This window comes from Vidua chalybeata, chromosome Z (assembly GCF_026979565.1).
Source record: "Vidua chalybeata isolate OUT-0048 chromosome Z, bVidCha1 merged haplotype, whole genome shotgun sequence".
Classification (NCBI taxonomy): Eukaryota; Metazoa; Chordata; class Aves; order Passeriformes; family Viduidae; genus Vidua; species Vidua chalybeata.
This window is the reverse complement of record NC_071570.1, coordinates 32,108,015-32,121,857: the sequence shown is the minus strand read 5'-3', so window position 1 is coordinate 32,121,857 and position 13,843 is coordinate 32,108,015. Positions and strand designations below refer to the sequence as shown.

At 37.7% G+C, this 13,843-nt stretch overlaps 1 protein-coding gene across 3 annotated transcripts in view; it reads left to right on the top strand.

Moving 5' to 3' along the window:
• The window catches only part of RAB3C (RAB3C, member RAS oncogene family), a 115,913-nt gene extending 104,041 nt beyond the window's left edge, over positions 1 to 11,872 (top strand). For 2 of the 3 annotated variants that reach the window (XM_053932193.1, XM_053932195.1), the window contains exon 5: positions 3,725 to 3,975. In XM_053932193.1, the coding sequence (XP_053788168.1) occupies positions 3,725 to 3,912 (188 nt within the window). In that variant the 3' untranslated portion in view covers positions 3,913 to 3,975. Of the gene's footprint in view, positions 1 to 3,724; positions 3,976 to 6,435 lie in introns of those variants that run through there. The other variant, XM_053932194.1, reaches the window with a different exon arrangement.
• The last annotated feature ends 1,971 nt before the right edge of the window (positions 11,873 to 13,843 follow it).

The window sequence follows — 13,843 nt, the reverse complement described above, 5'->3', positions numbered from 1 at the left end:
AGCTCTGCTTCCCTGGGCAGCACCAGATAGCTGCCTCACTTCACACTTATACCCTCATGGAAAATATTTTCTCCCAATTAATAATGAGCAGTGGAAAAAATCCCTGCAAAAAGTATTAAAAATCATAGAACTTTGGCTGCCATACATATGGGATTTATGAAGCTTAGGGTGTCTAAGAGCCATTAGTAAAATAATTGCAGGATGAGTCAGGAGAGAAGGAGCTGTCATGGGGAAAAAAGATCTGCAAAATATTCCATAAGAAAATGAAAAAAGACAGAATTCAAGTGCGGATTCCAGGCACACTCTGCTAGGAAAAATTCTGTATATCTCCTTGAAACTGTTCCACAGGCAGGGTTTTGGTTAAACAATCAAATCAGCCAAAAAACCAATCCTATTTGTTGGGGTATCTTGCACAAGGTAATACTCCCATGAGAAATTGAATCCCTTGCCCAGGACAATCAGTTGCTGTTTGGGTACCTACAGGAGCCTCTCTTGCAAGGGTCTTTGTAATGGTGTCTTTGGCTGCATCAGATGAGATTCTGAGCTCCTGTTCTGCTGAATTTTTGTAATCCAGTTGGTCCTACCTGCTCAGTACATACCACAATGCTTTGACAGTGATTACCAGAAACTGCAAAAAGCTTTTCTTAACTGTCTTAATTGGCTTCAAAAGACTCTTCTATGTTACCATTTCCACACCTGTGAGAACAGTGTCTTACCTATGTGCAGCTGCATCTGTTTTACAGCAGGAACTGCCTGGAAGGAGCTCACATGTATGCCCCATTCTCTTCTTGGGAAGATGGATGTTTAGTTGCACATTCAAGCATATAAAAACCACCATATAAACCACAAGCATATAAAGACCAGTATCATAGGTCTATACACAGAAGGAGCTGTTTGGGCTAATTTCCCAGACTGTTCAGAATTCCCACCTGTACAGTTCCAGTAAAGAATACAGCATTAGTTTTATTGTGGAGGCAATTGGGTGCTCAATCATTTTCTTTCAGATCTGTCCATTGTTTCATCTGTGCAGCAAAGACTAGCCTAGCAGGTCCAGGCAATTAATGTCCATGTTGATGGAATACCCCCATAGCCTGATATACAACTACATCACTGCTATGACTGCAATTTCCTTCTTATATCAGAATCATACCTGAAATTCCATAGAAACCTCCACAGTATTTTATTTGAATCAATTATTTTGTGCTTGACACTCTGTAACCCTCCATTTAATCTGGAGAATGGGTGCCTTGTAAGTTTTTCATGATGTTCTGCAAACCATCCTCACCAAGATAGTGGAGTGATCTTATCCTTGTTACAGAAGTTCTTGGCATGGGCCTCCTCTGTGACTCTTTTCCTTTCATTTTCTGCTTTTCTCTATCTAGATCTCTTATCTAGATACCATATCTGCTATTTCATGATCATCTGATATGCTCATTCCATCTTTATAACTGTAAAACTGTTCCACTCCTAAATTTTCTTTAGATTCAGTGTTCTTCCTATCATCTCCAAAGCTTTGATGCACCATTCCCCGATTGCTACTCAGCCCTTCTGTCCTATGATTCTGCTTGTTCCTCTGTGGAACAGCTGCTTTCCTCCTCCTTCCTGTGGAGAAGACACTAAGAGTTGTGGAAGATTCTTGACTGCATTTCCGGGCTAGATCTGCATCTGGGTTTCAACACAGCATACTGAAATTGTAGAGGATCTTCCTTTCCCCAAGCAGCTCCCAAATTATCTGAACAGCTTTCTCCTGCATGGAGCTCTGCAGGAGGGCCAAAGCCACCAGCAAGTGATGCTACACTGTCTTTCCTCATTTTCCTTCTATTTTAGAGCAAATGAAATGTGCGAGCAATGCTAAACTAAAACAGTATCTTATAGATTAAAACTATATCCTTGTATGTAATTTTTGTAGAAAGTCTTTTATTATTCACAGTTTTCCTGCTTTGCAGAAAAATGTGGAATGGAAAAGTTTTTATGACAGTGTATTCTCATACTGGTGATCTTACCCTTACACTTCTTCCTGATGCTAACAGAAGTCATATGGCCAAATAAATACCTGTACAATATTTGTAGCTCTTGTTATCTAATCTGCCTATGAACACTGCTTAGCTCCTATACCTTTAAACATTTTAGTAGTTCAGTCCAGCACCTTACCTAAATTAAAAATACAAAAAAAATTCAGAGCAGAGTTGAGTTTGTACATTGCTTATTACTTCTTGCTGGGTTATCATGTCAAGCTAAATATAATTATTTGCAGTAATTCTAGGGTAGAACTCAAATTGCAAAAGCTGCATGGACAACAGCTTTAGGACTGAATGTGTAGATTACATTCTCTTTAGATGACATACTGAGTATGTATTACTAATGATACCAAAGTACTTGCATTTAAATATCATGTGGCTTTTCAAAACAGAAAAAAAACATTTTAAAAAATCAAACCAAACCACCAGACCTGCAAAGATTTGTTTTCTGTCCTTCTGCCAGGAATTTCAAGTAATTGAAATTTTCTGACAGGGATTTTTCTCATACTTAAAGACAGTGGTAATTGCACATTAATATTCAGATTTAATCAGAAGGAATCAAAATAATTATGCAAAGAGTAAAACAGACTGTGCAAAGGCTTCTGTAAAGCTACCAGTGAATCAGATGTTTTGTAAACCATTTCAATATTGAACCCATAGGTAGTGGAAAGACAGGAATGGAAGAAAGTTTTGAACTATCAGGGAACGGGTGAGCAATGTCCTAACTTGGGAAAAATGTGGGAAAAGTCCTAGAAAACAATAAATTAAAGAACACAAATGCTTTGCAAAGGAAACAAGCATGTGGGAAGACCCAGCACTGGCAGAAGCTTTCTAGGTTGCAGGCTGACTGCCAAGCTGCAAACCTGGCCTAGATGGCCTGGACAAACATGTGGGAGGTGAGATGTGGTACAAATGGGGGCAGAGAAGAGAACTTAGTAAAACTGTCTCTGGAGGGCTTAGAAAAGCTGTCTCTGCTCCGTAAAAACTTTCTGTGTCCCTTAAGGGCTAAGGATAGCTCTGGTTTTTGCCTTTGGGCTAATCATTTGGAATGAATAGGTAAAAAGTCCTTCTGTACAAATTAATTAAGATGTTTTCTTCCTTATGTGCATTTCTGTTGTTTGGGTTTTTTGGTTTTTTTTTTCTTTTTTTATTAGTTCTCTTTGTGGAGTTGGGAATCCTTTTGGTCCCATGGATTCACATCTAACTTTAGTAACTAACTTTAGTAACTATCAAATTACAAAAATCTTTTCTTGTCTTGCTTGGTTTTTTACCTGACTTTTCCAAGTGTCATTTTGTATTTTGGCACCCCTTAATAACACAATGGAAATGGCTGTTTCCAACTGAATAATGCTCAGAGGAACATAATAGCTAGAGATGGAGCAGCAGATTACTTGTTCCCAAGGGCTGTAAATATAGGGCTTTCCTAAAATAATTCTCTGAAACAGGTATCAAGTTTTAGATTAAAATGTGTTAAAGTAGAATTTTTCTAAGGGAATATGTTTGGAGTAGTCCTGACTTCATCCAGCCGTGTATAAAGCCAGTAGCACTAGTGTACTTTGATTGTGTTACAATTTTAACTGCTCTTCTTTCACATGTGTGCTCTCAAGTGTTTCCTTTCTGAGTGTCTCTTGCTCAAGAGAAGTTTGTACGTTTACTGGAGATACCGAAATATGCCTAGAACATAAACGTGTTCTTTATTTTCTTAGGATTTGAATTTTTTGAAACAAGTGCCAAGGAAAACATTAATGTCAAGCAGACGTTTGAGCGACTTGTGGATATCATCTGTGACAAAATGTCAGAAAGTCTGGAGACGAATCCCACCATTGCTGCCAGCAACCAGAACACACAGCTAAAGGACACCCCTCCTCCACAGCAGCCCAACTGCAGCTGCTAATGCAACTATCAGCAAAGGCAGCTCCAGTGTGTTCTATTGCCAACAGAGTATTTACGAATGGTTTATATGCCTTTATTTATACTGTCTTATTAATTTATTTGGGAGAACAGTCTTGTTTTACATCAGCTGTTTGGATGTGCATATGGGGATAGAGCAGTTTTTAGTCTGAAAGGATGATCCATATTTTAGAACCTGGCTTTTGCATGCAGGGTGTATATTAATTCCTGTTCTCTTTCTACTGTTTTATGTCACACTTCAGCTGGTGCCATGTCCTCAGACCATGTTTGCCTATAATTGTCTCTTGCTTCATCATTTTCAAGTTATATAGTTGAATTTTTAGAGTAGTGGTCAGGGTGTTAGCTTCCTGATGCCACTGTACATTTTCCTGACTGAAAATGAATTTAGAAGTATTCTTGTAGTGAGCAAATCCCTCATTCTGCCAGGTCACTTGTATGAGGGACATTTCCTGGAGCACATTGCCTTGCAAAATCCACACTCACTATGTTACACATCCTGGCTGACTGAAAACTCCAGAAATCAGAAGTTAGGTCCTGGGCCCAAAACCATCAAAATTTCCAGCTGTTCATCAACAATTTCCAACTGGATGTGGATATTCAGTCCAGAGTCTCAGAGATATTAGGTGCTTCATTCTGTTTGGACAGCTAGAGTATTTACTTTTACATAGGAGCTGCATGTCTAATTAATAATTTTCTGAAACTGGACTTAATTCCTCATTCCATCATTATGGAGATCTCAGTCTTACCTACCCCTGTAGTAGAAGGCTAGTTAGCTCTTTCCATGTCTGCCTGCATGAGACATTAACCACACAGTCCTATATTATGTCTGACAGAGCCAAATCCATTGTGTTTGGTTGTTCATAGCCAAAAGCTGCCTTGTCACATTGCTGTCAAACCTGCATGCTTCAGTTTTCAGAAATTTCATCTCCCATTCAGTCACTGAGACAGCTACCACCACAGTGGCTATAAATGTCTGTATTTTACTCAGATCTATTGCAGAAATGCTGATGGTGTCAGTGAACTGAAGTTTGACCTGATTTTTTTGCATTTATTTTGACAAGAGAATTAGGATTTTTAAAACTTTAGGAGAAATAAAACTGTCAACATTTCTAATCTTAGGCTGAATACATTGAAAATATCAGCAAAAAAAAAAGTGAAGATAGTTGAATAAAGTACACAAATTCTTTTATGGTAAAGTGTTAAAATAGTTATATTTTACAGTTTTTACTCCTCTAGTAATTGGTGGAAGTTTCTTAAATCAGTGTCCTGAAGTACTTTGTACAACTGCTTTACTTGCATCATAGTGACTTTTTTTAGCTGAACAGCATAACTGAAGAAGCCCTGATTATTTTATTTTTCCAATTAGACAGAATTTAAGACAAGGCTGAAATTTTATAAACTGTCAGCAATGGGAAAAATCTGAAAAATAAAATAAAAGGAAGTAACACATAGTACATTGAATGACTCACAACTACAAAGAAATCCTTCTTTACAGTTTATGTTTTTTGAAGGTAACTTATGTAACTCCTGATACACACTAAGAGAAAATGGCCTCTTTTTAAAAATTGATTAAATAAGCTAAATACACTTTGACACAATAAAAGTTACTTCCAAACAAGGCACATATACACATGTAAATAGGATATGCCAGGAGGATTCTACCTGGGCTGCCTAAGTTAAATTAATAAATGCTGTCTTCATTCTGTGTCTTCAAACTATGTCTGTCTGTTAGGTAGTTTATTCAAGTAGTTTTCCCCCTAGTATACATTTACCTCCATAAAGAGAAAGCACCCTCCTTTTTAGAGTGGAGGACCAGCCAGGTGGAATATGTTATGTTCTATCCAAACCATGTCCTTTCTCTCTCCAGAGTGCTTCTTTTCCCTCCCCATTAAAGATAGCATGTTGCTAAGTGTGTTGAGAGGCTTTCACTAGTACATTTTCACCCCGTAGGTGCCAGCTGATTGGAAAAAACAGAAGTGGTACAAAGCTGAGCAAGTTTCATTTGAGATGTCTGCTGGGCAGTTTTCCATGAGCTCCTTGTTATGTCAGTGAGTCCTGCTCACGAAGGAGCAGGAAAGCCTTGAGACAGAATTAAGCTTCAGTTCTCAAGTTCTTTAGACGAGTCTTAGATTGTATTATTAGTCTGAACCATATCAGGCAAGAAGGGGAGAGACATAATCACGTTGACAAGGATCTTGGGCATATCCTGAATCATGCAGCTTGGCAAGAAGTGCAAGTATTCTTCCAGCTTTGCTCTGAGATATATGATGTGAAATTGTCATCTCCTGTGCACAGTGCATTAAGGAAAAAAAGACTTCAATGTGTCCCTTGCTGCAGTCACACTTTGCTTGTATTCCATTGCAATGAATAACCTGCCTGGTTATGACCATTTAGACTTGGTGGTAGAAACACATTATTAGCATATATCTTTTTAAACAAATTGAGTGGTAGATAAAAAGTTCTTTACATAAATGGGATTAATGAATTGCTTTTCATTTTGCATCAGGAGTCTAGGAAGAAGAGTAACTGCAAAATCTAAGGAAAACCACTGCTTCAAGTTTCTGAGGCAACTAACCTGCTAGGCCTCCACATGTTTGGCCTTCTGCATGAGATGGGGTGGCTGGAGGAAGCAGCTATCAGAGTAGTGTTGTTCCTTACAGTGCTAAAAATGTGTTAAAAGGAAAAAGCTTATCTGAAATACAACAGCAGAGAATGAGTCTGTATCTAAAATCTCCTCAACTAACACTCAGACGGTTGTCATGGAGTTGAGTGTTAGATTAATTTTTAAAATGTTCAAATAAAATATTTGGAGTTTTTCAAGATAAGACTAAAACCCTAGGAAAATCACTCAACCCTCTCAGTTGACACTGTTTTGAGTAGAAGGTTGGAAAGGATGACCTGCTGTGGTCCCATCAAACCAAATTTATCCTACCATTACTTTCACTGCAATTGAAAATGTGTGGAAGTTCAAGCAGGCTTTTTCTTTTCAAACTGGGTTACCTACTGTCAGAAAAGTAGGCTCTGATATTCCATCACAGGTTGGCTTTTGCAGTCACATGCTTCATGGCAATATTGAGTTTTCTGCTATAAAGTTGGTCACATTTAGATCATGAGCATCATGATCTCAGTACCTCTCTCTAGTCGAACTTGCCTTTTGTAGAGAAACAATAAAGACAGAAAACCTTTTGAGATGTAACTTACCAAGCATTCCTCAAATATTCCAAGAATTCTGAGGGGACTAGCAGTGTTAGAATTTTCATTCTATGTAAACTTATTCCTTGGTCTTCTATGGGATAGATTATCCAACAGCAGCCTGTGTCAACCTGTTTCAGTTCCTCTTGACTACAGGATAGAACTGCAGTTTTCTTAAATTCAGGTAGGCTGAACATTTTTGAAGAACCTGTCACAACTTGATCAAGGGCCTAAATTTAAACAATCAATACCTTGTTCTTCACATATATCCAGTAGTCACTGATTATGAGTTCCTGGAGGAGACAAGCAGGTTTTGGTTATATCCCTGATCTATCCAGTGGAGTGGCACAATTCCTTCACATACCAGGCTACAAAGCACCATATTTTGTGATGGAAGAGGGGAGGGCTCAGATGAAAACTGGGATAGCAGAAACAAAACTACTTTCAGCCTCATCATAAATATTAGTGAAAAAGTTCTTGCACACCTTTCATTAATTTGTACTTTCAACATAGAAATAAGAATGAATGTCACAGCAAATCATTGGTCCTGCCATACATACCCCCTTCAGCAGAAATTTATCACTTGGTGAAATACAGCAGTTAATACACAGATTATGTTAAATTTCTGAGAGATGAAATGCCTTTGGGCAGAGAGTCCTGAGCTACATAGTGCCAGCTGAAGCTGAACTAATACTACACAATCCTTTTTCCGAGTTATGATCCAGACTAAAGCTTATAGCAGCTGGCTAATCCTGTGCATGGGCCATGCACCAGCCTTATCATGCTCTGACAATGTGCTGTTTTCTGCACCTTCAAGCTGCTGGTCAGAAAATACCTTGGGAGCACCCAGGAACATGGGGATTGAGTGGTTCCTGCGGTGCCTCTGGCACCAACCTGCCAAAAAGCTAGCCAGCCCTGCTGGATTGAATATTCAGATGCATGTTTTTGATTATTTTAAGAGTTCATGTTCACAAGTTACAAGTGCAACTGACTTAATACTGTGTCTGTTATTTTTGGTGGTGGTGATTAGTTTATTTAGTCTTGTTCATTTGGTGTTTTAAATAAATATGAACTAGCCTAATTTTCTGTCAAAAAATACTCTTTCACTCTGAACAGCTATGTAAGTGACTGTTAACTGAAATTCTTTGTTCCATTGTGCTTATACTTAATGCAACATCTAGAGAAATTACCTGAGGCCGCATCTATGTGGCCTTTTCCAGAGCACGAGTCTGAAAGATTTTTTTTTCCCAGTCTGCTCAGTTTCGCTGTACCATCTTCATCTTCTTTATTTTAGAAATGAAGTGCTATTTCAGGATGCACAAATTTTGCTGGAGTTTAATCCTTACTTTGAGAATGCATTAAATTTGCCATTTTTAGGGGAAAAAAAGTAACAAAAATTCTACAGTTGGTGGTTATGCATTTGTTTCTTCAGAGCAGACAAATGATGTTGCAATTGCATTCCAAGAGAAACCCCCTTACAAACTCCACCTCTCCAAAGCTACTGTTTTCTATATTTGTTTTTAGAGAAGAAAGTTTTATTATTTACATTTTTACAGGCATCAATTAAATTTCATGTCTGAGAGACCGATTCCTCCTTGGCCTGTTTCATATAGACTCACAATGTATGAGCCTAGTTCTTCTTTAGCATGACAGATTTAGCAATGTGAGACCATGAGTTTAAAGCCTCATAGATGCATCCTCAGGGGGTTTAGCAACGTATCTTCACCTATACCAACAGGGGAATAATTTGCACCATTGATCCATACATTCTGACTCCAGATTCTCCAAGGCTGATCACTTGTCCAGTCTCATTTAAAAAGGCAACATATTTCAATTATTTGAATGAACTCTGCCAGTTTGATTTAGGGGTAAATGTAGCTCACCTTTGCAAATTAAGTTTTCTCTTTTTTTTTTCCTTTTGTTTATCCATGGGTGTTCAGTGAAGCAGAATTTGTGACTACGCACATCTTATATGCACATATATACAGTAGTACATCTTTGATACTCATTCATATGTTCAGTGCCACTTTTCCAAAATTTATCCTTAAGTTGTCATTATTGCTGGAAATCAAATGTGTTACCATTTGAAGACCATAGGTTTATTAACCATGGTTCCAGCAGAGGTAGGTGGCTTGTCATTTGTACAATGAAGTACTTGGTATCTGATCTGGGGGGGAAGCAAAAGTCCTGATTTTCCCATAACTTCATGTTCACCTATAAAACACAAATATGAAACATTGTTTACCACTTCTGGTGATAAATTTCCTCAAGTAATTCTGACATGTACCTGCAACTAGTGATATATGAAATGTTTGTGCTGTAACTCCTGTTTGGTATTTTGTCAGTAATGTCAGATGTGTTGTGACTCAGTTGGATCGTCACAATGTGTAACCTATATACTAGCATTCGTGTATGTCAAATGTCTTACATGTTGCATGAAAAAAATGTTATAAAAATAGATATTTTTTCTATTTTGGAATACCTCAAGACTGAGGAATCATGGGCCAATAAGTGCAATATTTAATTATTTACTCAGTGTATATAAACTTGTGTGAAAGGGAGAAGCATCATGTATGTGTGATAAGCTGTTGATGATGCCTGTGTGGCTTAAGATTTCTAGTAAATGTACACGTCTTGTAGAAATATTATATAGTAAACACTTTACAAGTGTAGTGTAAGAATTCCTAAGTAACTTAAGCTATTTTTCATATATGAGACTATGGTTAAAGATATTTGTATGTTTATTGCAAGTGCATGTCAATTTTACTTTTAGAGTTCTGAGTGTCCTTTTTTGAGAATTGTCATGTTACACCAACACTAGTGGGACAGGCCTTCTGTCAGAAAATGCTTTAAACCATTTATAAACTGTCTGCCTATACTTTTTAAAGCAGTTCTCTAGAAGCACTAAAAGAACCTCTTAGAGCTCAGCATTTATGGTGAGTTAATTATTTATTCTTAAAGAGTCAGTTACATGCTCTGTCTGCCTCTATTGCATAATATCATGTGGACATGTTTTCTTTAATCTGACACAGTTAATTCATAATACTTACCTGAAATAATAAATAGGGGTACCCAATATTCTTGCAGATGACTTGGCAGACTTTGTTTGGTGCCCTGGTTTAACATGTTTGCAAACAGCTTCAAGGTCACAGTCAGCAGCACAGCAGAGTGGAAGGTGACCTTAATTGGTCACTTTTGACAATTAAGTTTCTTAAGTTCTCTAGAAACTAAAGATGGAAGATACCTCCTTAAAGATACTGACCCACATTCTTCACTCCATTTTTACATGGCCTTCAAAGTTCAGCATTTCCAGTATTAGGAGTAAAGCTGAGGTACAAATGGAAACAAAATGCAGGCTAGAATCTAACCCCGAAATTAAAAGGAGACATCCAATAATTTATTTACTCCTACTTACTTGCATAATTCTAATGGTTTTCTAAGAACATGAGCAAGGCCATCAATACTCAGCAACACCCTTGGGTACATTTGGGACCTTAAACCCTGAATCACTGATCTGCCATGGGTTCCCAGCTGTGCCCATAGAGCCTGCAGAAAAGCTCATTCTGATAATTTTTGCTAAATCTCCAGCTTCAAAGGCATGTGTCATCTGCATTATGAATTTACTAAACAGAGACGGGTCACTGAGTCTGGGCCACGGGGAAGAACTGGGGAATTGGTTTTGCCAGACAATTTTCCTAAAAAATATATATTCATTAATGCCACGCTAAAAAGTACATAAGTAGATTTTTAATTTTATTTAATGCATTTTTGTGACAATATATGAGGTTGAATAAGTTATGGTTTTTTGTTGCTTTGTTTTGGTTTTTTTTAATTTGCTTGATCTGGAAAAGAATGAAATTCTAAGGCCTACTGGAAACCAGTATCATGGGTTTCCTTTCTGATGTCATCAAACACATTCTCTGAGAAAGCAAAGTAGCCAAATTGCATTAAGTAGCACATGACAGTACTTGCAATGACCTGAAAAGTCCTTAAAAAACTTTTTTTGTACCTAATGCCATTAAAACTTCTGCAAATTTATATAGACCAGAGTGAAATGAAAATGTATGTAGATAGAAATTTGGGATTGCTTAATATAAAAAGGAAATTATTGGCATCATTGTTGCTGAGCAACAAAGTTAGAGTCAGAATATGAGGTACCACTGAAATGGAAATGTACAGCCTGCTACAGGACTCCCAAAACTTTTTATTGTTAAGTGACCTGACAGTTCAAGGGCTGGCAGTTAATTTTACCTAGTTTTTATAATTCCTCATAGACATGTGATTACATGCACGAAAATAAATGCATTCCTTGATAACATGTAGCTGTTCTGGTTCTCTCAAACCAGCGTGTTTGCTGAACTGTTCTTGAATAAAAATTGAAGTATATGTTTAGGATACCTTTGTGAGGGGGTGAGACTCAATCTGTGCCTTCTCCCCCAACTCTTACTGCAATATAGCTAGTGTGATTTTAAAAAATAGGTTAGCTAAAATGCTGCTGGGTGATAAATTTTGTGAATTTTCTCCATAAATCCATGGAAGCTGTTGTCTGAATGTTCAGTACAAGTTTTATCCACATGGAGAGTTTAATTCTGTGCTGACGTAGCAACCATGTGTATTCCATTGGAAATTCTTTTTGTATGTGACTTCTGTATACCAAGTGGATTTTTTTTTGTTTGATTTTTTGCTGAAAGTTTTTTTTTTTTTTCCTTTTGCAGTTACAATAAATATTCAAGAGACTATATTCATTAATATCTCAGTTGTGGTGTCATGGTCTTACACCCCACCCCTCTCCCTCCATTTATTTCCTTTTACTTACTAAAATTGGAAAACAATAACTTCATTTTTGACTAAATGATCGACAAACATACCACATCTGCAATAATTCATTTCACTAATATCCTCACAGTAGCACTAGTGACTTAGTGACTGTAGCTCTGTATGAATTCCATAGAATTCTATGGGAATTTTGCCCTAATAGTATGAAAGAGAAACATTTGTTAGACATTTCCCTAGCAAAAGCACACTTCCTCTAAGCTGACTTTAAAATAGGGCAACATTTTTCTTTTGATTTTTTTCACTGTCTAAACTGCTTAACAGAATATGTGCTTTTTGTAAGCTGTTGTTACTTGATCATGTAATCTTAGTTCAAATGCACCATCTCAGTTGTGGTGGGTGGTTATTTCACACAAATTATGATGCATCACTCTCCAGTTTTTGCTTTTTCCAACACTTACACACACACTTGTGCTAGTTTGAACCCTGCTGTGACTCCTGAATTTATTTTCCCTCCACATAAATCCTAATCTTCAATCAATCTATTGATCAGGTTGCACCATCCCCTGTCCCCCTCAACTCCTGTGAGCAGGTGCCTACATACAAAATCCTTTAGCATGTTCTACTGTGTTCCAGCCAAATCCCCCTATTTTTTCTAGTATATTTACATGTCATCTGCAAAATATCTCATGATAATTGCTTAATTTTCTCTCAACATTGAGTGCTTCCATGCTTGCTGTTTGTGATCCTGTATCTCTAGACAGGCTTTTGCTGAAGGTTCTGTTTGTGCAGCTTACTTCCTTCACACATAGATCATCTCTTTTTAGCATGGACTCTTGTCATCAAATCACGTCTGAGAATGAAATTCCTTCATTCCTTCCAGATATTGGCAAATGTAGTGTCTTTTTCATCTACCTCCCTCATTCCATTGCTCTCTGAGATTTCTGCTAATGTACTTGCTTTGTGTATTACGGAGAGTGGAAGACAAGAAAATGAAATGTAAGAGGGGAAAGATAACAGGGAAAAAAAAGATCATTTCTGATGGATACCTTGGAATGAGAGAATTTTTGAACTGATTTTATTTTGAACATGCTGAAACTTTTAAAGAACTATACTAGGGAAAATCACAGATGGGTAGATGGGAACAGTGATCTACCAGGATGAAACCTCTCTCAGCAATAGGTATTTCTTGCTCAAGGAATACAATTTTTATCCTATTTCCAGTCAGAAGGCTGAAGACAAAATGTTTCTGACTAACCCCCCCCCCCCCAAAAAAAAAAAAAAGGTCAAACAGGCAGAATATCCCAGTGAAGTAAGAGTGGGTGACTTAGCATTGTGATCCACCAAAACTGAGAAAAACAAACTGTGGCTTACACCTAACTGAGGGGACTCAGCAAGGTAATGGAAAACTGAGGGTTAGCTGTTTTTTGTATAGATCTGTGCAACTCTTTAGTTGCAAAGTGAAAAACAGAGGTGCCATCAAAAATCTGAAGTGTCTTTCTACACCTCTGTACCTGTTGGCACGAATGCAAGATCCTGAAGAAATTAACTGTAAGACAGAAGATTTACAACTTAACTGTCTCATGTAAAAAAGGTTTGTGCTTTAAACCATGGTGAACACAGGTCATCAGCGGCAGGCACAGGCTGTAGGAAGCTGGTATGAGATCCTGTTCTCTATGATATCCCAGCCAGAGTGTCTTCCATTGGGTCTGGTCCTAATGCTCCACTGGAGTTGGAGAAGCTAAAGGTGCTGAATGAGTGGCAGGATGAAAAGACTCCAGCCCTGGCTAAGCCTAGGAGTGAACCCAGGCAACTCTGCAACCCACTGCAGTGCAATGGAAAATGAGACCAGAGACTATTCCAGAAAAATTGTGTGAAAGGTCCAAAGCCCACCCAAACTCACGATTGTTAGGAAGATAAAAAACATTGTCTTCAAGAGTTAGACACTC